Genomic DNA, 26698 nt, shown 5'->3' with positions numbered 1-26698 from the left:
CAATGTTTTTGTAACTTTTCTCCCTGGGCCTCCGCTGAAAATGGGCTCTGCTTGGTCAGACCATCTCGGTTAACATATGTAAAATAAATAAAAAATTAACTTTAAGTAAAACAACATTTGGAAAGTAGGAGCAGATTACTTTCAATAATGTATTACACAAATCACGCATTTTTTTCATCCAACAGATACAAAAGGCAGCATTCGATTTATTTGCATTTGTTTGACTAGGTTAGTCTACAGTAGGCCAATGGCTTCTTTTCAGGGGGGACCCAAGGTGGCAATTCTACTAACTAAGAGAACTTTGGCCAGGGCACCAGGGAACTTTCCTTACTCGCCTCATTCAGTACCACAGAATCTTTCACATCCAAATGAGCTACCACCAACACAGGTAAGTTGGGGTCTTTGTTATAACTGTGCACTTTCAAAAGCCACATGAAGTGGTTGTATGTTAAGACACTTTCTTGGAGGCAGAAGCAAAAAACTGGAAGCCCATACTGAACCATCCCTTCCACCACAGGTTTAAGTTTGATGTTAGGGTGTGAGTCAGCTTGCAGATTTCTACACGGTGGTTTACCTTTACCAGCTGAAGAACTCCCTTCCCTTTTTGCATCTCCCTGAGCTCCTCTGCATGCTGCTGCAAAGAGCAAGCCTCTGAATGACGAATCAGTCTATGTAGCTGTACAATGTCCTGGCACGTTCCCCTATACTTGTGCATTATGGGTGCAAGACACAGTGCTTTCAATAGACACCACACAATTGTTGTGCAAAGCTGCCTTCCTGTCCCCAGCATGGATAAGCCAGAAATGACCATTCACTCATTCTCCTGGCTAGCTCCTACTGGCACCTAAGCTGCTAACAATCGCTGGTCACCTAAACGCACGTTAGGCAGGGCTTTCTCCCTTTACTTCACGAAGCTGGCTTTGCTTTCATTTTTTACATAATTTCTATAGCATATGCAGACGCACATTTAAGTAAAGGTGTCCCAAAGTTGTCGTTAATCTACTTCTAGTCCTTATTCTGCGGCAACAGTATTACAGAGATGGAAGACAAGGCCAAGTGTTGAAAATAAATTAATAAAGGGGGCCAGTGCCTTCTAAAAGCAAAAGTGAAGAGATGCAAATGGAAAAATAAACAGCACCCCTATACAACTATTATAATCTTACATTTACTTAAAATATTCTATACCACACTAAGAAATTAGAAAATGCACTCCCTATATTCACAATGTTTGGTTTCATTATTTCTGTTCAAAATTGATTTAAGTACCAAAACAGAGATGCAACACACAAAATTAAACATATGTACATAAAACGGACACTATGAAATATCACAGAATGCTTTACTAAAACCAATCTGTAACTCTGCAGTCAACATTCATACTTTCTCTGTCCATCACCATTTTAAAAAAATCTGCAACGAAGACTAAGGGTTAAAAAAGTACACTTGGTGAAACTAATCTGTTTTCCAGATAAACAGAAGAAAACAATACAAGTAATTTGCATTCAGCAACTTCCAGCAATTTGATAAATGCGTCTAATATGTATTTTAATAAGAAGGCACTACAAATGTCACTAAAGCAATTGAATGTCTAGAAGTACATTACATAAAAAGCGGTACAAAACACAACATAAACATTTATACAGCAGTGAACTATAGTTGGAGTAAAATCTCTGAATGTTAGCCTCGCTACTCTGGGAGAACAGAAAGCACCCAGGATACACACAGCACTATTAAGAGTAGTGTTAATACTTGCGAGAAACAAATTTATTTTAGACACATTGAATGCGAATGGTATTTTGCAGAAATATGACGTACCAGATTAAGTTTACCTGGCAAACAACACATTAAGATGTATTCAAAAGCAATACAAGTAATAGCTGCATCTGGATAATAGCTGAAGCTCTTAAATTAAGCACTGAACAACGAACAGGAAAAAATTAAGTTTTGGAGTGGCAGGCAAATTAAATGAATGGCAAAAATATCATGGTGCCAGTTGTGAAAAGACAGGCCAACATGCATACGTGCTCAAAATATGAAAAATGGGTTAAACAGAATATTACCCTCTTCAAATTATTGAAGAGTCTGTTCTCAGAAGACTGAATGTCACAAATTACTTAACTAGATGTAAGCCAAGCTGGAAGAAACTAGCTTTAAGCTACATACTTTTAGCGCTCCTTTGTTTAGGTGCAGGTTTTTCAGGCTAGTTTCTGGAAATTCTTTAGCACCAGAAGATTTCTGAAGAGCACTCATTGAGATGACAGAAAGCCTTGACAGAGTAGCTGTCCTAGATTACATGCTTGCCCATGGTGCTACAAGGCCAGAAGCAAGATACAAAACCCATTATGTTCTGAAGCTGAATAAGCGCAGGTATCAAATTTGTCACTGATCTTAAATGTGCAAGTCACATACCAGCTTCAGAGGATTTAATGCCAGATAACATCAAAGTTGTACACAATTTGATGCCTTGGAAATGTTTAGCATCCGTCAAAGACACTTAAAGTTACCAAAGTACAGTTGTGTACATTTACCATAAATGCAGATGTTGAGTGTATTCACTGTTGCAGTCATTACATTTGGGTTATCTGCTTGCAGTAGCCCTCAGTCAGCCTGATTAACACAGTATTTGGTCCTGCATTGGTTGCTGTCCCTTTGTCTATGATATCAGGTTGTCAGGGGTATAAAACATGCAGCTGACGCCATTACATCAGTTTTTCGTGCACCAGATGTCAGGTGCCCCCCTAATGGAAAGAAATTAAATCTATAAATACAAGGATATACCTCCAACAGAAAAGCAAACACACCAAAAAGCTTTTAGGGCATAGTAAGTGAGAGTAGAGGTATAGCCAAAGGAAAAAAGGGGGCTGGAGGGAGGGTAATCAGGACTGCAACAGTGAATACACTTTAACATCTACATTTATGGTAAGTGTACACAACTGTACTATGTTCATGTTTCACTGTTGCAGTCAGTACATTTGGGTGGATTCCCAAAGCTAAGGTTGGGAGGAGGAATTTAAATAGATTTAGGACCAGCTATAAGCCCCTGCATGACTGCAGTGGCAAAACCAGCCCTGGATTTAGAGAAAATTGGCAAATGTTAATGCTTGGTGAAAGTATGTACAGAACTCCAGGTAGCAGCTTCTAAGATGTCCCTAGTAGGGACACCTCTGAGAAAAGCTGTAGAGGTAGATACAGCCCTGGTTGAATGGGGTCGGATGCCCTGTGGGATAGGTTTTCCATGATGCTTATAGCAGAAATGAATGCAGTGGCATATCCATTTTGAAAAGGTTTATTTTGACATAGCTTTCCCCTCTGTCCCTGCAGCAAATGCCACCAGTAGTTGTTCAGATTTACTTTGAGGCTGAGTCCTGTCCAAGTAGAATCTAAGCTGTCGGTGCACATCTAAAGAGTGCAGTATCCATTCCCCTTTGTTCTGTGGGTTAGGAAAAAAATGTAGGCAAATGAATGGACTGATTAAGAGCCACACTGGACACCACCTTGGGCATGAAGGTGGGATTGATTCTGAGGGACACCCTGTCCGTATGAAAGATGAAAGGTTCCACTGTCATAAGGACCTGTAATTCAGATACCCTTCTTGCAGAAGTGATTGCCAAAAGGAAAGCTATTTTCCAGGAAATAAATTTTATATCTGCAGTAGCAGCTAGCTCGAAAGGAGGAAAAGAGTTTCTCTAAGACAAAGTTAAGATTCCAGGCTGGAGTTGGAGCTTTCCTGGGTGGCCTTAGATTTTTGGCCCCTCTGAGGAACTGCATGAGTTGAGCAGTGGGTGAGAGAAGAGGGGAGGCTCTGTGCTAGAATGAGCTGAAATGGCTGAGGCATGAATTTTGGAGGAGGAAAAAGACAAGCCCTTATGAAGCATCTCAGTCAAGTATTGTAGAATCTGAGGCAAATTGGGCACTGATGCGTTCATTCCTTGAGATTGGTTCCAAGCACAGAATCTTTTCCATTTTGTAGCATAAGATTTTCTAGTACTAGGCCTCCTTGCCTCTAAAATGATATCCATCACTGATTTACTGAGGGATGGTAAAGGAGAGATTAGGTAATTAGCCAGGCTGCTAGGTTCAGGGTTTGCAGCTAAGGGTGCAGAATCATGTTCTCCTGCTGAGACAACAGGGAAGGAAGTCTAAGGCAGGTGCCATGGAGCCAAGCATGACACTGTGCAAGAGTGAGTACCAGTGTTGGTGAGGCCAGTCTGGTGCAATTAAAATCTTCCTTGGCTTGTCCTGTTTGATCTTTAGTAGTACCTTGGAGAGCAGAGGAAGAAAGGCATAAACTGACTTTTTTTTTTCCAGCTGAAGGATAGAGCATCCAATTTCCAAGCTTGCTTGTGGGAATCCCTGTGTAAAATGTGTAGAGTTGATGGTTCTAGGGGGAGGCGAACAGGTCTATATCTGGGCATCCCCATTTGCTTGTCAACATGTTGAAAATCCTTTGTTCCAGTTTCCAATCGTGTGGGTCCATAAGGTTTCTGCTTAGTTCATCTGCCAGTGTATTTAGTTTTCCTGGTAGGAACTGAGCTTGTAGATTCACTTGGTAACTCAAGGCTGTGTTCCACAACGCCATGGCTAGTCTGCAGAGGGGGTACGAATGTGTACCCCCACTGCTTGTTTATGTACCTCATGACAGTGGTGTTTGTCCATCTTTACCATTAGTTGTCCTGGAAGAATGTGGTCCTTGAAGGCCCTCAGAGCATTCTGTACAGCTAACATTTCTTTTTGAAATATGTGCAGGTGCATTTGATTTGGATTCCATTTGCCCTGAATGTACTTCCCTGCCAGGTGAACCCCCCATGCATAGTCTGATGTGTCTGTTAAGATTAGTTTGGCAGGGGAATGGTAGCCCCCTGTTTTGGTGGCAGGCCTCTGCCCACCAAAGAACTCTAGGCATAGGCAAGGTATAATAGGAATCCTTGCTTCCAGCTCCTGTGAATGTTGACACCATAGGCTTTTGAGATACCATTGTAGTTTCCTCATATGCAGCCTTGCATATGGAATTGGAAGAATGCATGACACCATGAACCCCAAGGCTTGCAGTATTTGCCTTGCAGACAGCTGGGTTTTTGTGGCCACTTGTTTGAAGTAAGTTGTCAAATGTATCCATTTCTCTGGCGTGAGGAAAGCCATCAGGGAAGCTGCATTCAAGCTTGCTCCCAGGAATATAATTTGTTGACAAGGTACCAGGTGGAATTTCTTTTTATTTATGGTGAACCCCAGACAAGTCAGTACCCTTTGAAAAAAGGCCAGATGATTGAAGAGAATGTCCTTGCTTTCTGCCTGAATTAGACAATTGTCCAGGTATGGGTATATCTGAATATTTCTTTGCCTGCAAAATGCAATGACTGGAGCTAGGCAATTTGTGCATACCCTGGGCTCAGTAGATAAGCCAAAGGGCAGTGCAGAGAACTGATGGTGCATGTAGCCTTCTTTGAAGCATAGGTTTCTTCTGCAAGACTCCCTGATAGGGATGTGCAGGTATGCTTCTTTTAAGTCCAGTGTTGCCAACCATGCAATCCTTGCCTAGCATAGGAAGCAACTGGTGAAGTCTCAACATTTTGAATTTTGGAATCACCATAAAGGGGTTTAGAATTAATTTTGGAATCACCATAAAGGGGTTTAGAATAGTAAGGTCCAGGATAGGACACCATGTATTGCCTTTTCTGGATACCCGGAAAAGTCTCGAATAGAAACCTTGTCCCTTTTCCTCTTCTGGTACCAACTGAATAGCCCCCATGTTTGAGAGAATACCTGATTTTGGGTCTCTGCCCACTAATTTGGGGGTAGATCCGGCCACCCGCTTGGTGTTGGTAACATGTGGAAATGAAATCTGTATCCTTGGGACACTATATTTAAAACCCATTTGTCCTGGGTCATGAGTTCCCAGTTTTTGGCCTGCAGACCAATCTTTCTGCCTAAAGGAGCATTCAGTTGGGAAGTGCTTGGACGTCTTAAAAGCAAGTCATTGAGACGGTGTTCCATAGGAGGGAGTTTTGCTGCTCCCAGGTTTGGTTGTGGAAACCTCCCACTGCCTAGTCTTGTGTGTCCCCTGGGACTGAAACCTGGGGTTTCTGCTGTGTCTGTGTCTGGGTTTGGCTTGAGAAGACCTGGAGGGGGCTGGAAAGGACCAATTTTTAGCGGGCCAGTGCCTACTAAATCTAGGAGGCTGAACTTGTAAGAAATCTTTAACAGTCTGCATAGCTTTATCTTCCATCTTTTAAGAACTTAGTCAGCCTTGTTGCCAAACAGACTGTCCTGATTTAAGGGAGCATCCAACAATTTAGCTTTAACATGATCAGGCAAAGATTGCTCCTTAAGCCAAGCATGCCTTCTGAGCACAGACCCAGTAACAGCAGCCCTGCAAGAAGCCTCTAATTAATCAAAACCTGTAATTCTTTATTTTCCACACAGTCAGGAATCAAGGTCATTTTCTGTTTAAGCAATCCAATAACATGTTGTTGATACTTTAACATATGAAACTGGAAGTTTAAAGCCCTAATGGCCAAGGTTGCAGCAGTGTAAACTTTATTACCCCATCTATCCAGCGCCCTGGAGTCTCTGAGGGGGCAGTATAAGCCTTAATGCCTTTAGGTCCCTGTGAAATAGTCTCTGGATCCACAATAGGATTTTTAAAAAGGAACTTGTGAGAATCAGGAACCCTGTAATATCTGTCAGGTTTACTGGGAGCAGGAGGCAAAGAATCAGGGGCCAAACTAGATTCTGAGAAAGCATAATAAACAATGTCTAGTACAGGAGGTACAGCTAAAGGCCTATGCTGAGGCAGGAGTAAGAAATCCCTAAGCCTCTTTTTTGAATGAGAAAAATCCTGGCTTTCCCAGTGGAAATGCTCCCGTAGAGTATGTAAGGTTTCACCAAAAGAAAAATCCTCTGGAGGGAAACAGAGGGAAAAGAGTACTCTGCATCAGAATCCTCATAAGTAGATAATGGCAAATCCAGATCATCAGAAGAATCAGAAAAATCAGAATCCTGCTCAGAAGATTCATAACTTCAGTCCTAGGTCTCTTAGAAGGGGGAGGTTGGCTTCCCCTGATTAGAATTATAAAATCTTCAGCCATTCTTATTTGTTTTTTAGGCATAGAGGCCTGAGCATGCGGCCTGGGCGTCGGTTTCTTAGGCACGGTTCAAGATTTTGGCCTAAATGAAGGAGGCGTCGGTTTAATGTGCAAGTCCGTAGGCTTGAATACACCCTCAGAGGACAGTGCCTGCACAGCAGCTGCGGACCCATCCAAGGTACAGACATCTGCAGATTCCACAGTTGAAGCATCTCGCGGCATACCGGACTCCGAATGGGTCTCAGTAGAGGCCTGCGTGTCAGAAGTAGCGGGTATCAGGGGCTGCGAAAGTGCCTCACTGAGTACCGGTGAACTGGCGACTGGCTTAGGAGAAGAGTCGTCGGCAGCTTTGGACCTCAGCGGCCTGTCTCTGTCTTTATCTTTGCATTTTTTCGGAATCCCGGTAGTCAGAAGGCTAACCGACATTTCTGGATAATTCAACAGAGAACCGAAATATTCAGAAGCGAAAATATACAGACGGATAGTGCGCTGTTTAAAGCACAAAACCGACAGCAAAGCATGTTGTGGTCAGAGCCTAAGCAAGGAATAAAGTACGAATGAAAATCTTTGTCAGGTATTTGCTTTCCACAAGTAATGCAATTAACTTTTACTGACATCGGTAAGGAGCAAGAAAAAGTTTCCCCAACGGGGTACTTAACTTTAGTTGAAGACTTTGGTTCTGAAACTCAAAAACGAAAATTTCAGGAGTCGGCCGACCAGCACTTGCGAACTGCTTCTGCTTCAGGCACCGCACGGCAAGAAAGACTGATATAATGGCGTCGGCTGCATGTTTTATACCCCTGACGACCTGACGTCATGGAAGAAGGGACAGCAACAGACACAGGACCCAAGACTTTGTTAATCAGGCTGACTGAGGGCTACTGCAAGCAGATAACCCAAATGTAATGACTGCAACAGTGAAACACAAAGAACATCACAGCAGTAAGAGGCTACTAGAACATTAAATCACTTGCTTTTGTCTATAAAGCAAGGAATAACTTTTAAGTTGTTAAAAAGGTTTATTACAAAAGCTTCAGTCTGAAAGTTTGCATCATCTTCCAACCATTGATCCTTTTAGTGGATGTCAAACAAAGGACTGGAGGTGTAGTAATGCAATAAGGGGGCAAAACAGCTGCATACAGGCCCAGGGCCATGCAAAGCAAACACGTACATGTTAAAAGAAAAACAAACAGTTACTATGCTCTATGGCTATCTAAATCTACTATACCTATGGCAAAAAAATTAATGTGAAATCAAATCATAAACCACTGCAATCCACTTTGAAAAAAATCATTATTTAAATCTCTAGTTAGACTGCAAAGAACATTTATGAACGAACATTTTTCATGTTCAAGTCCAATGTAGGTCATGAAAAAAAGATGCATATAGCAACTACCCTTACTAAAGCACAACTTAAGCAGAATTTCTTCACATTACTCCACAGTCAATGTCTTTTGATGAGTAAGCTTAGAAGACATACCCCAAAAGACAGAGAAAATGAACGGTTGAAGAAGCCATTGTAAACAGCGTGCAAGACCAAATGGAAAACAAAATAATGGAAGGCTGGAAAGTAAAACTAACAAACTTTGGATACATAATTCAACAGCATTCATTAGAGATCACACTGATGCTGAGGAAGATCACAGGTGAAAGAAGGGGGTGGCAGAGATTAAGATGGGTAGATAGCACTAATGAAGCAATGAACATGTATTTGCAAGAATTTAAAAGAAACTGCTGTTGACTGACAGACGTGGCATGCTAAAATCCTTGAGATGAAGAGACCAAACAAAAACTGGTTCAGTCGCATAATTCGCAACCTGTCATTCAATAAAGCTGGCACCAATGATGTTGGCCAAAAAGAATGGATAAGCAAAGCATTCCCAGAAAAAGGACTTTGCAGATCATTATAAAAACGTATACAACTTAAATGCAATAACTTCAGGAATGGACATCAAATCACACCTCACCATCCCAATACTTTCTTTATACCTCACTTAAAAGTTTCTTTTGATAATTTGAAACATATCTTCATAGTAAATCAACTTATCTGAAGACTGTGTACTGTAAGAAATTAAGTCTTACCCTTGAGGATTCATATGTCGGACTGCCTTGGTCATTTGTTTCCCACGATGTTGTGTTCACCCTTTCATCCATACCTGAAACTAAGAAAATATGACTTTACTCAGAACAGACTTCTATTAGCAGAACTACGAATGCAGGTAGCAACAACAAGCACAGGAACAGCATTACAAATTCAGAAACATAAACATCACTACATTGTTGTCACACATTCGAAGAACACAGAGAAATACTAAACAAATGCACTATACAATGAACAAAGCAGGTTAAAGAGCAAATTTAATTCGTACTACAAGTAAAATATAGCAAAACTAAGTGCTTCTGTCTGCTTATAACAAGACTTCCTCTGCGTTCAACTCCATAAAAACGCATTACTTGAATATTTAAAAATCATGCAATCCTACCTAGCCAATATAAAACCTACAAGACTTTTGAAATCAATTACATTCTTAAACACATAACTATATTACAATGTGCAAACAGGCATTAAAAATACATTAAACAGTTGTGATATTATAAATGCATAAAAAGTACAGCTTTGTACCTACCATAAATGTAGATGTTCGAGTGTTCACACTGCTGCAGTCATTACACTTGGGTTATCCTGCCGTCAAGCGGTCCTGCAGTCGGCCAGAGTTCCAAAGTCTTGGTCCGGCGTCGGTTGCTGTCACTTCTTCCCTGATGTCAGTGCGCCAGGGGTATATAAGATGCATCAGATGCCATTTTCTTCAGTTTTTCTTGCCCCAGATGTCAGGTGCCCCCAAGTAGGTAGGCAATACATATTGCTAATAAAACATAAATAAAAAATAAAAACAATACCTTCAGTTACAAGCAAATACACCACAAAGGTTGTATAGGATAGAAAGGTATAGATAAGTCCAGCTAGGACAGAGGGGATGGAGGAAGGGTAACCTGGACTGCAGCAGTGTGAACACTCTAACATCTACATTTATGGTAGGTACAAAACTGTACTATGTTCATCGTGCTACACTGCTGCAGTCATTACACTTGGGTAGAATCCCAAAGCTAAGGTTGGGTGGCTGGTCTATAAAGAGTTAGGACTGGCTATGAGGCCTTGGAGAACTGCAGTGGCAAATCCTGCTCTGGATTTAGTGTAAAGAGGCAAGTGGTAATGCTTGGTAAAGGTGTGCACTGAACTCCAAGTTGCAGCGTCACTTCCTTGGTTGGTACACCTCTGAGAAAGGCTGTTGAAATGGCTATTGCTCTGGTAGAATGTGGCCTAATGTTATTAGGGACTGATTTTCCATGCTGTGTGTAGCAGTAGTGAATACAGTGTCCTATCCATTTGGAAATAGTCTGCTTTGAGATAGCCTTACCCTGTGATCCTGCAGCATATGCTACAAACAGCTGCTCAGTTTTCCTGAAAGCTTTTGTTTTGTCCAAGTAGAAGCGTAGCTGCCTGTGTATGTCCAAAGAGTGCAGAAGCTTCTCCCCTTTATTCTGGGGGTTTGGATAGAAAGTTGGCAAATGGATGGTTTGGTTAAGAGCCACACTAGATACCACCTTTGGCATGAAGGTAGGGTTTGTCCTTAAAGAAACCCTGTCCTGATGAAATATTATAAAAGGTTCCACTGCCATTAATGCCTGTAGCTCTGAGACTCTTTGTGCTGAAGTTACTGCCAGGAGCAGAGCTGTTTTCCATGATAAAAATTTTAGATCGGCTGTACTGGCTGGCTCAAAAGGTCGCAGGGTCAGTTTTTCCAAAACAAAATTGAGGTCCCACGTTGGTGTTGGTGCTCTCCGGGGCGGTCTTATGTTTTTAGCCCCTCTGAGGTACTGCTTTAGCAAGGGATGAGAGAATAAAGGAGGATCCGTGTTATAATGAGCTGAAATGGCAGAGGGGTGGATTTAATTGATGAGAAGGATAGGCCTTTGTCCAGCATCTCAGTTATGTATTGTAAAATCTGAGGAATGTTTGGAACAAGTGGGTCAAGGCTTTGAGCCTGGTTTCAGGCACAGAATCTCTTCCATTTTTCTGAGTAAGATTTCCTGGTGCTAGGCCTCCTGGCCTCCAAAATGACATCCATAACAGTTTTAGAGAAAGGTGTTGCCTGTTCGACTAATGAATCTGCCATGCAGCCAGGTTTAGGGTTTTGAGCTGACCGTGCAGGATCTGATTGTTTTGTTGAGTCAGGTGGTGTGAAATTTGAGGCAAAATCCATGGTGGGCCTTGAGCTAAGTTCTTTAAGATTGGGTACCAGTGCTGGCGTGGCCAGTCTGGAGCAATCAGGATCATCTGTGTTTTTTCTTGTCTGGCTTTTAGGAGTACCTTTGAAAGGAGAGGCAGTGGTGGGAAGGAATAAACTTTTAGGCTTTTCCAGCTGAACGAAAGAGCATCCACTTTCCATGCTTGTGTGTGGTAAGTCCTTGTGCAGAATTTTTGTAGTTGGCAATTCAGTGGGGAGGCAAAAAGATCTATGTCTGGGCACCCCCTTTTTTGCATTACCATGCTGAAGATTTGTGGATTCGATTTCCATTCGTGAGGGTCCATGATATTTCTGCTGAGATCTTCTGCCAAAGTATTTTTCTTTCCTGGCAGGAATTGTGCTTGCAGATGAACTTGATACGTTAGAGCGGTGTTCCACAAGGTCATGGCTTGCCTGCATAGGGGATAAGAATGAGTGCCCCCTTGCTTGTTTATGTACCACATTATTGTGTTGTCTGTCTTTAGTAATAATTGTCCTGGATGTAGAAGGTCCTTGAAAGCTGTTAGGGCATTTTGAACAGCCAACATCTCTTTTTGATTGATATGAAGACGCATTGTCTGTGGTCCACTTGCCCTGAATACATTTTCCTGCCATGTGTGCTCCCCAAGCATAATCCTAAGGATCTGTTAGAGTCTGCCTGGCTGTGGGTAGAGTGAAAAGCTGACCCTTGTTGAGGTAACATGCCTGTACCCACCATCGAAACTCCTGATGTAGGCAGGGAATTATTGGTATTACTGTTTCTAAACTGTGAGAGTGTTGAGTCCAAACACTTTTTAGGTACCATTGTAATTCCCTCATATGCAGTCTGGCATATGGAATTAGTAGTATGCAGGATGCCATAAATCCCAGGGCCTGCAGAATTTTTCTTGCAGGGAGATGGGACTTTTTTGCCAGTAACCGAAAATATTGAGTCAGTTGCCCTTGTTTGTCTGGCGTGAGATAAGCCATCTGGGCCGTTGTATCCAAGCTGGCACCCAGGAATATTATCTGTTGTGAGGGCACTAGTTTTGACTTCTTTTCGTTTACTGTGTACCCTAGAGAAATTAGTAACTTTCTTACAAACGCCAGATGCTTTAGAAGAATGTCCTTTTTCTCTGCTTGAATGCGGCAGTTGTCCAGGTATGGATATATTTGAATTCCTTTTTGTCTGCAAAATGCAATTACTGGTGCCAGGCACTTTGTGAAGACCCTGGGCGCAGTAGATAAGCCAAAGGGCAGTGCAGAGAATTGGTAGTGCATTGTACCTGCTTTGAATCGGAGGCATCTTCTGCAATCCTGTCCGACAGGGACGTGCAGGTATGCCTCTGAGGTCCAGAGTTACAAACCAAGCCTTCTTGCCCAGCATGGGAAGAAGCTGCTGTAGTGTCAACATTTTGAATTTCGGAACATCCACGTAAGCATTTAGAGTTGAAAGGTCTAGTATGGGTCTCCAGGCTTTGTCCTTTCTGGGGACCAGGAAGAGTCTTGAGTAAAATCCTTGTCCTTGTTCCTGCTGTGGTACGTTTTGAATAGCTCTCATGTCCATGAGGACTGAAATTTGTTTTTGAGCCTCTGCCCATTGATTTTGTGGCAGGTTTGGCATTCCCTTTAGCCTTGGTAAAGTGTGAAAGTGGAACCTGTATCCTTGAGACACAATATTCAGAACCCATTTGTCTTGGGTGATTGTTTGCCAATTTTGAGAAAAAGTGCTAGTTTCCCCCCTAAGGGGGCTGCCAAAAGGGAAGTGTTTGGCATAGGAAGGGGGAAGTCATTGGGACGGTTTCCTGTAAGATTGAGACTTGTCCTCACCTCCTTTTGGGGTTGAGGTACTCCACTGTTGTCTGTAAGAGCCTTGGGGTTGAGATCTGCCTCTTGAGTGTCTGTATCTGCCTCTCTGTGGCCTGTCTGACACTGGAAAGGACCAATTCTTTGTAGGCCAATTTCTGCTAAATTGATGTGGCTGTACCTTGTAAGAAATCTTTGACTGTTTGCATAGATTTAGCTTTATCCTCCATTTTCTTTAACACCTCTTCTGCCTAACACCAAACAAGGTATCGTGCTGTAAAGAAGCATCCAATAATTTTGCCTTAACATGGTCAGGTAAACTCTGTTCTTTTAACCAATCATGTCTTCGAATCACAGAACCTGTAACTGCGACTCTACAAGAAGCCTCTAAAGAATCAAAACCAAATTGCAGAGTATGTTTTCCCACCTGTTCAACTGCATGCAATAAATCCTGCATTTCTTTATAGTCAGGAGCTTCTGAGCTTGTAAGCATTTTCCGTTTTAACTGAGCCATTAAATATTGTTGGTACTTGAGCATGTGAAACTGGCAATTTAAAGCCTTACTGCTAAAGTTGCAGAAGTGTAAACTTTCTTCTCCCATCTAATGCTCTAGAATCTCTGTCAGAGGGGACTGGATTTTTTGCAATGGAAGCCTTAACCCCTTTGGAACCCTGGGAAATGGTTTCTGGGTCAGCAGAAGAGTTTTTATAAAGAAACTTGTGAGAGTCAGGGACTCTATAATACCTATCTGGCTTGGCTGGAGCAGGGGGCAAAGGAATCAGGAGACGAGCTGGATTCAGAGAACACATCATCCACAATATCTAACACAGGTGGAATAGCAAGGGGCTTGTGCTGAGGCAATAAAAGGAAGTCCCTGAGCCTTTTCTTGGATTTTGAATAATCCTGACTTTCCCAACGGAAATGCTCCCTCATGGTATGTAAAGTTTCCCCAAAAGAGAAATCCTCAGGAGGAGAGGCTGAAGGGATAGATTCTTCAGCATCAGAGTCCTCATAGGGGGGGGTAGAGAGTATCCCTGGTCTGAAGAGGAATCGGAGGAAAACCTGATCAGAGGAATCATAGTCTGTATCCTGCCTAGGCCTTTTCTCAGGAGGGGGATGGGGACCCCTGATTAGAGTAATGAGGTCTTTGGCCATTTTGAGCATCTGTTTCTTAGGCATGGAGGACTGTTCTGGAGAATGCTGTACTTGCTTCTTTATCTTTAATGGTGTTTTTGGTACGGACCTCATGGAAGAATTGAATTTCACTGCTTCGGATACTTCCTTTCAATGTGAAAGTGTGGTAAGCTTCAGCAGTTAAAGCAAATGACTGATCACTTTATCATTTAATGTTTGAAGAGGCCATTTACATCAGGTGGTGATTACCCTCCTGCTGTGGCTTTTTGTGCTCTGATGGCCTCTGTCCTGAAGCTGCAGGTGGACTTCGCTTTTTACATTTTTCAGGTGTATAATTCTTTATGACCATGATTGGTCTGTGTATTTTGTTTCCTGTGTTAAAGTTTGTTACCACAATGATTGGTGGGGTTACAATACAGACAGCTGTTGGACAATGACTGGACCAACATGTAATGCCAAGGTATGCATTGGCAGGAGGCACTCACCCTGAAGTAGGGGTTTGTTTTAAAAAAAAAATTGCAAAAGAGGAATAAACATGAGAAGTTTAACCACTGAAGAAGGCCACATCACAGACCAGCTGACACTTGGGCGGGTTTGATTTAGTTAGCTGTGGGTTCAGGTGCACTGTGGGGCAACTGTTTCATTGCCTTTGGAAAACTCAGCGAACTGCATAAGTGATTTTCGCTGAATACGGATCGATGAAGAGGTGCTCACTGAAAATATGTATTTGCGAACTAATATATACCTGAAGGGACAGCCTTCAAGCACAAAGATGACAAAGGAAGCACAAGCTCCTAAAAATCACAGTCCAGGCAATTCTAGTGAAGTCATACTGAAAACCTAAAGGCCACAGCAGATAGTTGCCATACTGGCATTTCTGAAACAAGCCCTGGAAGCAATCACACCACTGATGAGTGGTCACAACAGCAATTCCCATTAGATGGTCAGCAGCATCTGATGGCAAAAAAAAAAAAAAGAAAGAAAAAAATTGCAGCTGGTAGTTACGGAATTTTTTTTTTTTTTTTTTTTTTAAACAAATGGCAGCCCCTCTTCTTTATCTAGACAAAGCTAATGCACCGTACTTTAGGATGAACCCAAGTTAAAGATGCACAGCCACTTAAACAGCCTACTCTACCCTGAAGTCTGTCCCTGGCGGGAAAAAAAAAAAAGATGAACAGACTAGATTTAATGCCAATACTGACACCCTTATCTCCCAAAAGTAGCAAGTCTTAGAAGGACACACTAAAGTTTTCTGTAAGACCAAATGAGATTCCTTACAGAAACTCCCATCCTGTTCAGAGATTCAACCACTAGTCCTACAAGTCAAAATTTGCAGGGCGGTCAAGTCTATCACAGTATGAATCTGGTCAAACTAAGTTAAGGATGTGTAGCAGCTGGCTATGACTGCCTTGTGCAGGTGGCTCATGAAGGAAGGTAATTAGTGCTGGTATAAACAAATAGTTACAAGAATCATGTCTCTAGATGAAGTAGGTTTTACTCTTGTACTGGAAGCACCATCGAAACCTTGAGAATGAAGCAGCAGAATTAGAACATGAGCAAAGGATCAAGACGTAATGGCTAAATCTCAGTATCCTATATGCAGCCTATAGAAAGGGTTTCAGCATAATGGAAAGGCCACCTGTTTTAACCACCGTCATAAAGTGATATTCACATCTGACTGAATCAACTACAACTCTGCAAACAGAACGATCCATGCTGCCATGATGGATAGGAAAACAAAGGCAATACCTGGGAGTAAACAATCATAGGAAAGAAAGACATCCACAAGGCAATGTCAGCATCATTTGGAACTGTTGACCTTTAAGCACTTAAAAAGGTAACTACAAAAAGAATTCCTTATCCATGCATGCATTTCCTTCCTCCAGATAGATTCACAGTGCCACTCTGCCACCCAAGTAAAACATGGCTCAAAAGACAAACCCACCTCCATAGACAACACAAAGAAAAAGAAACTAAGTAATGCTGCTCAACGCCAGAAGTCTAAACCTCAAGATGCACGCACTCGAGGCTCCCCTCAGTATGGAGAATATCGATATCTGTGCAGTAACAGAAACCTGGTTCAAGGCTCCCGAGAGCACCCCAGCACTACCAGGTTATACCTCATACCATGCTTTTCGGCCCCAAAACTCAGACCGAACCACAAAAGGAGGGGGAGTATCCATATTCATCAAAGATACCCACACCTCCAGGTTAGTGGCACTGCATGAAGCATCAGAGACCATCCATGTGCAACTAACAGTGGGCAAAACTGCCTTTCAGTTTGTAGCCTGCTACAGACTGAAAGGCTCCCAAACTCAGGAACCCCACTTGGCTTTCCGGAGAACATTGGAGAACATGAAGGTCTCTCCAAACACCATTATATTGGGTGACTTCAACTACCCAAACATAGACTGGGAGCACTACTCAAGCCCCAACACCCTCGCCCAACGGTTCCTAGAATTTATAAACTCAAATGCTATGGAACAACTGGTCACCACTCCTACAAGAGGGGAAAACATATTGGACCTGATTATCAGCAACATGGGGGACTCTATGTTCCATACCAGAGGTATACCCCTCATTGGTAAGATCTGACCATAAATTAATCTCTCTGGACATCCATATCCCGTCCCCACCCCCAGCAAAGGAAACCACGGTGAAGAACTTCTCAAAAGCACACTTCACACTTCTCAAAACCGAGGTGGAATCCTTCAAAGCCCCCGGGACAGTGGAAAATACGGCCCAAACTGCAGAATCCTTTACAAACGCTTTCTATGGACACAGGAATGTATGGAACATGCTATCCCAAATAAAATCAAGAATCTTTCCTCAAAGGCAGGAGACCTGTCTGGTGGACCCTAGCCATAAATAAGCTATACAACAAAAGGAGGAAGCTACTACATGACAGAGCAAAATCCCAAAAAGGGAAGGCATCCCTGATCAGTACTAGCAAGAAACTACAATCCCTCATAAAATCATCTAAGGCCAGCTTCGAAAGAAAAATTGCACAAGATGCTAAAGATAATCACAAGGCCTTCTTTAGTTATGTCAGGAAAGTACAGTTTTGTACCTATCATAAATGTAAATGTCTGATAGATATGCAACTGCAGTCCTTACATATGGGTTGTCCTGCCTCAGGCAGCCCTCGGTCGGCCGGATTCCAAAGTCTGGGTCCTGCGTTGGCTGATGTCGCCTCCTCCCTGTCAGAGCGGCTGGGGTATAAAAGCATCAGCCAATGCCATCTTCCTCTGTTTCTTGCCCCAGATGCCAGGTGCCCTCCAAGGAAGGCTACATTTAGAACTGGATAAAAAATTCCAGACAAACACAATAGCAATAAACAGATACACCATAACAGATATCCCCGGCTAAGTATAAAAGGAGGGAAGTGGACCCAATACACAGAGGGGAAGGAGGGAGGGAAAACCTGACTGCAGTTGCATATCTATCGGACATCTACATTTATGGTAGGTACAAAACTGTACTATGTCCTTCAAGAATGCAACTGCAGTTCTTACATATGGGTTGAATACCATAGCCAAGCTGGGGGTGGTAGGATCTAAGATAAGGATGGTGCAGCTAAAATGCCCTGCAGGACTGCCGAAGCAAAGCCTGCTCAGGATCTGGAATATAAAGGTAGGTGGTAGTGCTTGGAAAATGTATGCATGGAGCTCCATGTAGCAGCTTCTAGAATGTCCTTTGTAGCCACCCCCCTTAGGAAGGCTGTGGAGGTGGCTGTAGCTCTGGTGAAGTGTGGCCTGATATTGGCTGGCACACCCTTTCCATGGAAAGAATAACAGAATCTGATGCAATGTCCAATCCATTTTGAAATTGTTTATTTGGAAATTGCCTTTCCTTGCACTCCAGGAGCGTATGCTACAAATAGTTGGTCAGACTTTCTGTTGGCCTTTGTTCTGTCCAAGTAGTAGCGTAGTTGTCCGTGTATGTCCAAAGTGTGCAGCAGCTTTTCCCCTTTATTTTGAGGATTGGGGAAGAAGGTGGGCAGGTGAATTGCTTGATTTAGAGACACCTTGGATATCACTTTTGGCATAAAAGAAGGATTGGTTCTTAGAGAAACCCTGTCCTGATGAAAAATGAGAAATGGAGGTACTGCCATGAGGGCCTGTATCTCCGAAACTCTTCTTGCTGAGGTAATTGCCAACAGGAAAACTGTTTTTCAGGAAAGAAATTGCAATTCTGAAGATGCTGCTGGTTCAAAAGGAGGAAGAGTTAATTTTTCCAACACAAAGTTGAGGTCCCATGCAGGCACTGGTGGTTTTCTGGGAGGCTTGATATTCTTTATCCCTCTTAGAAATTGTCTTAGTAAAGGATGTGAAAACACAGGAGGATCAGTGTGGTATGATGCTGAAATTGCTGAAGCGTGTATTTTTATGGAATAGGAAAGTCCATTATGCAGCATTTCTGCTAAGTATTCCAGTATCTGTGGGATGCTCATTACTGATGCATCCTGTCCCTTGTTGGTATTCCAGATGTTGTATCTCTTCCATTTGGCTGAATAAGTCTTTCTGGTGGAAGGTCTGCATGCTTCCAATAATATTTGTTGAACTTCCTTGGAAAGAGAGATATGGGTAAAAATCATGGAACCCTCCAGGCTGTCAGCTGCAGAGTTTGCAGGTTGGGATGAACCGTCCTGTAATTGTGCTGAGTCAAGAGTAGAGGCCATTGAGGCAGGGGCCACGGGTTGGTGCAAGTTATGCTCCTTAGTAATGGATACCAGTGCTGTCTTGGCCAATCTGGAGCTATTAAGATGCCTTTCGGTTGCTCTGCTTTGATCTTCAGTAACACCTTGGTCATTAATGGTAGAGGTGGGAATGCATAGATTATTAGAGAGTCCCAGCTGAATGAGAGAGCATCTATTCTCCAGGCTTGTGGATGGTGTCTCCTCGAGCAGAACTTTTTCAGATGATGATTGAGGTGGGAGGCAAAGAGATCTATGTCCGGCCTCCCCCATGCATGAGTTATTTGAGCAAAAATGTCTGGATGTAACATCCATTCGTGCAGGTCCAGGATGTTTCTGCTTAGACTGTCCGCCAGAACATTGTCCCTGCCCGGAACAAACTGGGATTGCAGCTGTAAGTTTAGTTTCAGGGACTTTTCCCAAAGAGTCATTGTTAATCTGCAAAGGGGGTAAGAATGAGTACCTCCCTGCTTGTTTATGTACCACATAACAGTGGTGTTGTCTGTCTTTATTAGCAGATGGCCTTGTTGAAGATATTTTCCGAAGGCCTCGATTGCATGAATTACTGCTAACATCTCTTTTTGATTGATGTGTAGATGCACTTCCTGGGGGGTCCATTGCCCTTGAATGCATCTGCCCTCCATGTGCGCCCCCCATCCATGGTCTGAGGCATCCGTTGTAATGGTTTGGCTTGTTTGAGGTTTGTTGAAAGGCATACATTTGTTTGACTGGCTTGCTTGTGCCCACCACAAAAATTCCCTTTTTAGACATGGGATGAGTGGGATAACTGCATGTTGTGGCTGTGTTGAGACCATAGACTTTTTAGGTACCATTGCAGTTTTCTCATGTGTAGTCTTGCCAGTGGAATCAGTAGAATGCAAGATGCCATGAAACCCAGGGCCTGCAGGATTTTCCTTGCAGTCATCTAGGTGAGCTTTGCTAGGCTTTTGAAGTAATGTGGTAATTGTTCTTGCTTCTCTTCTGTGAGGTAAGCCATTTGTGATTCTGCGTCTAGTTTGGCTCCTAGAAAAATTATTTGTTGGGATGGCAGTAGTCTTGATTTTTGTAAGTTGACTGTGTATCCCAAAGCCTGAAGTAAATGACATAATTCAAGTTTTTTGTCAAGGCTTGCTTGCTGTCCGCTTGTATAAGGCAGTCGTCCAGGTAAGGGTATATTTGTATCCCCTGGAGTCTGCAGTGTGCAATTACTGATGCCAGGCATTTCGTGAATACTCTTGGCGCAGTTGATGAGCCAAAAGGCAATGCTGAGAATTGATAATGCTCTGACCCTGCAAGAAATCTGAGGTATCTTCTGCAACTGTGTCTGATTGGGACATGCAGGTATGCCTCTGAGGTCCAGAGTAACCAGCCAAGACCCCTTGCCCAGCATGGGAAGGAGTTGCTGTAGCGTCAGCATTTTGAATTTTGGTACAATGAGAAAAGTGTTTAGAGTGGACAAGTCCAGTATAGGTCTCCTTCTTGGAACAAGGAACAGTCTTGAGTAAAATCCCTGGCCTTGTTCCTGAGGAGGAGCCTTTTCTATTGCTTTGATTTTTATCAGCTTTGAAACTTGTTTGAATGCCTCTGCCCTTTGATTTTGTGGCAGGTTTGGTATGCCTTGTCTTGTTGGTAAAGTGTGGAAGTGGAACCTGTAAGCCTTGGTCTATTATGTCCAGAATCCATTTGTCCTTTGTTAAAATATGCCAATTTTTTAAAAATAAGGATAATTTTCCGCCTAAAGGTGCTTCTCTTTGAGCCTTGGTCGGCGGTGTCAAAGTCAAGTCATTGTGATTGTCCCTGTGGAGCAGGGGATGTCCCTGCGCCACCTCTCTGATTAGTCGGTTGCCATTGGCGTCCTCTGTAGGAGCCTCTGTGTTGCCCTCTTCCTCAGGTACGCCTGTTTTTTCCCCTTTGAAACTTGTCAGTGTCTGGAAAGGACCAATTCTTAGAAGGCCAATTCCTGCTGAACCTTGGTGGCTGAACCTGGAGGAAATCCTTGACTGTTTGTACTGATTTAGCCTTTTCCTCAATTGATTTCAACACATCCTGAGCATTAGCACCAAATAGCTTGTGTTTTTCCAGAGGTTCATCTAGAAGCTTTACTTTAGCATGATCTGGCAATGCCTGTTCTTTCAACCATGCATGTCTACGAATGACTGCCCCTGTCATAGCTGCCCTACATGAAGCTTCCAATGCATCATGACCACACTGAAGAAAATGATTGCTAACCTGCTGAGTGTTATGGACCAAATCCTGCAAGGCCTTTCTATCTAAAGGCTCAGGAGAGGTTAACTTTTTCTGCAAATCATCCATCAAGAAATCCTGATACTGAAACATATGAAAAAGGCAATTAAGGGCTCTCATGGCAAGTGTGGTTGAGGTATAAACTTTTTTGCCCCACCTCTCCAGGGACTTAGCTTCCCTGACTGAGGGCAAAGGATTTTTGGCCGTGGATGTGGCCACCCCTTTGGGCCCCTGGGAAATTGTTTCTAGATCAACAGAATGGGCCTTAAATAAATGTTTGTGAGTCTCAGGAACCCTGTAGTATCTGTCCGGCTTGACAGGAGCAGGGGGGGAGAGAATCAGGAGAAGCACTCGAATCTGAGTACACATCATCCAGTACATCTAACAATGGAGGGATAGCTAAAGGCCTGTGTTGGGGAAGCTTGAGGAAGGTACGAAGCCGCTTCCTGGAGTCGGAGAATTCCTGACCTTGCCACTGAAAATGCTCTCTCATGGAGTGGAGAATTTCCCCAAAAGAAATATCCTCAGGAGGAGAGGCAGAAGGAATAGATTCCTCCGCATCAAAATCCTCGTAGACCTGGAAGGACTCTTCCTGGGTATCTGAGTGATCAGAGTCACCAGAGGCTTCATCTGAAGAAAGGGTGTCTGTATGCTCAACCCTGGGCCTTTTGTCAGAAGGTGGCTGAGAACCTCTGTCAGGATGGGCCTGGGAGCCTCTGATTAAGGAAATTAAATCTGCAGCTAAAGTCATAATTTGTTCATCAGTAGTGGGCTGAGGCAAAGCTTTAGGAGGGTGAGACTTGGCCTGGCTGGCAGTCTTAGCACGTGTGTAGGCCTTGATAGACATAAACATAGGGGGCCTAGCTGCCCCACGTGCTGGAGTCACCTTGTCCATGGGTATGGTCTCAGGCAAATCCTGGGCTTCAGTTTCTGGAGGAAAATCAACAACCGGCACCGGCTCCGGGGCCGGAGTGATCGGTAAAGCGGTGTCGTCGGTCCGGAGTGGCGGAACAACCGCCTCAGAAGAGACCGATGCATTCGCGGTAGTTTTTGGCGTGGTGTCGATGGAAGTCACGGGCCGAGAATGTCGGTCCCGGTCTTTCTGTTATTTTGGAAATATGTGGTGTCAGTTGTTCCGACGGCATGTTATAAGAATATTTATTGCCAAAAAAACCTTCAGCAAACTCTGCCCGGCGCCTGAGTGTGCGCTTATTGAAGCAAGCACAGGTGGCACAGGCCGAGACGTTGTGGTCTGGGCCAAGGCAGGGGAGGCAGTAAGAATGGAAGTCCTTATGAGGTATTTGTTTACCACAAGACAAACAGTTATTAACTTTTTTAGTTTTTTCTGACATCGGCTGAGGCAAGAAAAGGTTCCCCAATGGGGTACTTAGCTTTTTGATGACTTTGGATACGTAAAACACAGGAGCTGACCGACCGGCACTTGTGAACTGCTTCTGCTTCGGGCACCGCGCGGCAAGAAAGACTGAGGAAGATGGCGTTGGCTGATGCTTTTATACCCCAGCCGCTCTGATGTCGGGGAGGAAGCCGGACCCAGACTTTGGAATCCGGCCGACCGAGGGCTGCCTGAGGCAGGACAACCCATATGTAAGGACTGCAGTTGCATTCTTGAAGGACATCCTGGGTGGCAACTCCCAGATATGCTCTGAGTTAGTTCAAAATGACAAAAAATACACTGAACCCACAGACATTGCCAACATCCTGGCAGACAGGTTCAGTGCAAACTCCCCCCCCCCTTCCCCCACAAAAGAGCAAATGTCTATCCCAACAGAGTGCAGCCTCCCTGACATCACAGATGCACAGGTGAGAGCTGCCCTCTCCAAAGCAAAAAACACAGCATCAATGGGACTGGATGGTGTCCCGGGCTGCGTCTTGCATGAACTCCAAGAAGAACTAAACCCTCACATAAAGTCACTGTTCAATCTCAGCCTTACTACAGGATATGTACCCAAGGAATGGCGTACAGCAACAGTGGTCCCACTCCACAAAGGTGGTGCCACAACGGACCCCAGAAACTATCGCCCTATAAGCCTGACTAGCCTGGTATGCAACGCTATGGAGCGCATCATCATGAAACTCGTAAACAAAGACACTGGGAACCTCCAAACACTGGATCCTACCCAATTTGGCTTTAAGGGCAGATCTTGCCTCTTGAACCTGGTCGACTTCTCTGAAACAGACACCAAGGTCATAGATGAAGGGAAGGTAGTCCACACAGCCTACCTGGACCTCGCAAAAGCCTTCGACACAATACCCCAACTCAGGCATCATAAATAAGCTCACCAGATTAAATATCAACCCCTATGTCACAAGTTGGGTTGCAAACTGGCTCGGATAGAAGCCACATGGTCAGAATTGCAGGTGCCATGTCGGACTCTAAACCAGTTACAAGTGGTGTCCCACAAGGCTCAGTCTTGGGACCTCTTTTGTTTGGTATATATTTTCTGAGGTACAGGCTAACATGGAAGGACTATGGCTGACCAAGTTCGCAGATGACTGCAAACTGGGTGTCTTAATCGACTCGCCGACTGACACAAGCATCCTCCAAAAGGGTCTCACAGAGATGGATAACTGGTGCCAAAACCATGGCCTAAAGCTAAATGCCAAAAAGTTTATAGTCATCCCCTTTGGGAAAAACAAAGTGCCCACAAATTACCACATAGATGGTAATCCATTAAGGACGGAAGTAGTAATTAGGGATTTGGGGACCCAAGTAGACAGCAATCTCTCCTTTGACAATCACGTTGCCAAAGTGGTTAGAAAGACCTTCTATATAGCCCACCTTATCACGAAAGAGTTCACATCTAGATCAAGAGAGGTCATTGTGCCCCTCTACTCATCAGGCCCATAACTGAATACAATGCCCCATTCGGGATGTACCTTACCAGACACCTGCAGCAACTGGAAAGATCCCAAAAGTACCTCACCAAGAGGATCAAGGGACTCAAACAGATGCCCTATGCAGTTAGGCTAAAGAAACTCCAGCTCTACTCAGTTTCTTACCGCCTACTCAGAGGTGATCTGTGCCTGATGTATAAAGCCATGTCCAACCCAGAATTAATGGGCATGCTCCACCTCAGGAAATCCAAATCCCTTAGAGCTACACGCTCCAGGGACTTAAACCTCAGCACAGAAATAAATAGGACATGCTGGAGGGACAGATTCATATCCCAGAGGCTCCCCTCACTCTGGAACAAAATCCCAATCCATGTTAGGCAGAGTCCCTCAATGACCCTCTTCAAGAGAAATCTTGACGAGTGGATGGGAGATCATAGGTTTATCCCTGGGATCTCTTCTGTGTCCCTACTAGACAGAGGCACAGCAAACTAACCTCAAACGGGCTATCTTCTGTGACCTACTATACAGAGGCACAGTCAACTAATCTAAAAGGGTGGCGAAAGCCACACACTCTGGCTAGGCTTATAAATGCCCTAGGGCAGATAGGTTCATAGGTTCATACTAGGCTATGTCTTAACAGTTTATAAATGTTGTTTTGCAATTCAGTGCTACTCAATTCTTCACCGCACACAAAGCCTAGTTTACACACGATCTCATAACACTTTTAGTCATTTGCCTTGTTGTTTTCTCATTTCCCCGTTACATTTTAAATTTCTGACCCAGGAAAAGTCAACATAACAAGCGCTCTGTAGCCATGCTAGTTTAACTATGAACAGCTCTATCAACTCGCACAGGAATAAGCAGACGACGGTGAATGGCATAAAATGTGGTACTTCATGTACGTTGTGATTGTGAAATAAATTATGCACCTCTGAAAAGAAATTCTTAAAGTAGAGAGCATTTCTGGAAACTATCATTCTATGAAAAAATATCCTGCAGGAGAGGGCAGGAAATTTTAATCTCATTTTCTGGGGAAATACAGCACATTGTGGGGAAAAACAGCTGCTTGACTAAAAAATAAATAAAAATAAAAAATAAAGGACATGGCAGTAGGTTCTGAACCATAACATCAAGTAGGGGCAACACAACAAAAATGAGAAATAATTATACTACAGGGAGGTTTGTGCAGAGTAGCGGACAACACTTTTTTTTCCCCTTTAGTTTCTGTCTGCATGAATCCTTCAAAAGCAAGTCACATTTAACAGGCAAAACCCACAGGTCTGTAGATATGGCTCACTGATGGAAGAGTAATGAACTGCGATACTACCAGGCAGCACTTGGTGGGTCCACCCTATCTCACCAAGAAAAATAAATGTGATTAACTGATCGCGGAGCAAACAGATAAAGTAAATGAAGGATAAGCAGTCATCAACAGTGCTAAACATTTTAAACACTGAGGTCCAAGCACAAACCCTTAAGTAACACAATCCATTACAGAAGCTTAGAACTTCAGAGCCCTGACTTAGAATCTGAAGGACCCAGCTATAAAGTTGGACCTACCAGTGAAGTGTGATCTAACCCATACAGGCTACTTTCTAACATGAATTTCCTGTAAACAGGAACAAAAAAAATTTAAATTTTAAATTTTGGATACTGGAAATGGTACCCAGGAACAGTAGAGAGGGGGGTTGGGAAAACCAGCTTAGTTATAGAGAACTTGTTTGGCAACCAAGGTTGGATTCTAACACACCTCCAGGGATGAATGACCATGTGTCACTTGGGGCCAACAAGGTAAAAACACAAAACAGAAATAGGAACATTAACAAACATAAAAACAAATGAAACTTTAAAATCAGGTTTTAAAACAGCTGTTTATTTATACACATTTATTTATATACACATTTATATACTTATACATATACTTCTGTATATAGTATATAAATACATAATTAAATAAATATATATAAGTATATGATTTTAAACTAAGAGTTACCAGTGATGGCTATTTATTTTACATTACTGTATACCATTTTATATTTTATTTTTATATTTATATTTAAATTGATACTTTTATATACTTATATATTTTTACATATTACAAATACTAAATTCATAAGTCATTCACTTGTATAGATCTGTAAGTTAGGTTATAATGTAATGTTTTTTCTAACCACAACTATCTTAGAAACTACTTTCTGAAATGTATTTATATCTGTGTGAGTTAAATTGAAATGCTTAGGTAAACCTTCAAGTTTACCTAATTAATTTATTTAATTCAAATTATTTAATTAATTTACAACAGGAAGTATAAAAGATTTGGTGGAGCAATAGCATTTATTCTGACGAAGTTTCCGGCTCAGGAAATGAAAGCGCTTAATCTTTGAAACCTTTGATGTAATGTTTTATTATTTTAGTTTAATAAACTAGTTTTCTAACTTTCACGGACTGCAGAGTCTTGGTTAAGAACTGTCCGAAACACAGCATTTTGGGACTGCCTTCATTGGTTCCTGTTTACAGGAAATTTGTTTTTTTTTTTTTTTTTTTTTACTGGTTTGGAGTATTTTCCCGTTTCTTCCGTTTTATATTTACTTTCTAACATGAGCTAGAGATGGGGT

The 26698-nt window shown here is 42.9% G+C and overlaps 1 protein-coding gene across 3 annotated transcripts in view; it reads right to left on the bottom strand.

Annotated features, from left to right (window-relative positions):
- Positions 1-26698, bottom strand: part of TCF12 (transcription factor 12) — a 1980472-nt gene that overhangs the window by 1622057 nt on the left and 331717 nt on the right. For 2 of the 3 annotated variants that reach the window (XM_044078971.1, XM_044078973.1), the window contains exon 4: positions 9165-9244. In XM_044078971.1, coding sequence (XP_043934906.1) covers positions 9165-9244 — 80 coding nt within the window. The remainder of the gene's footprint in view (positions 1-9164; positions 9245-26698) is intronic. The other variant, XM_044078972.1, reaches the window with a different exon arrangement.

The sequence above is a fragment of the Protopterus annectens genome, chromosome 7.part1 (genome assembly GCF_019279795.1).
Source record: "Protopterus annectens isolate FY-2018-M chromosome 7.part1, PAN1.0, whole genome shotgun sequence".
In the NCBI taxonomy this organism is placed as follows: domain Eukaryota; kingdom Metazoa; phylum Chordata; order Ceratodontiformes; family Protopteridae; genus Protopterus; species Protopterus annectens.
Note: the sequence above shows the minus strand (reverse complement) of the source record. Positions and strands in the feature narration are given on the sequence as shown.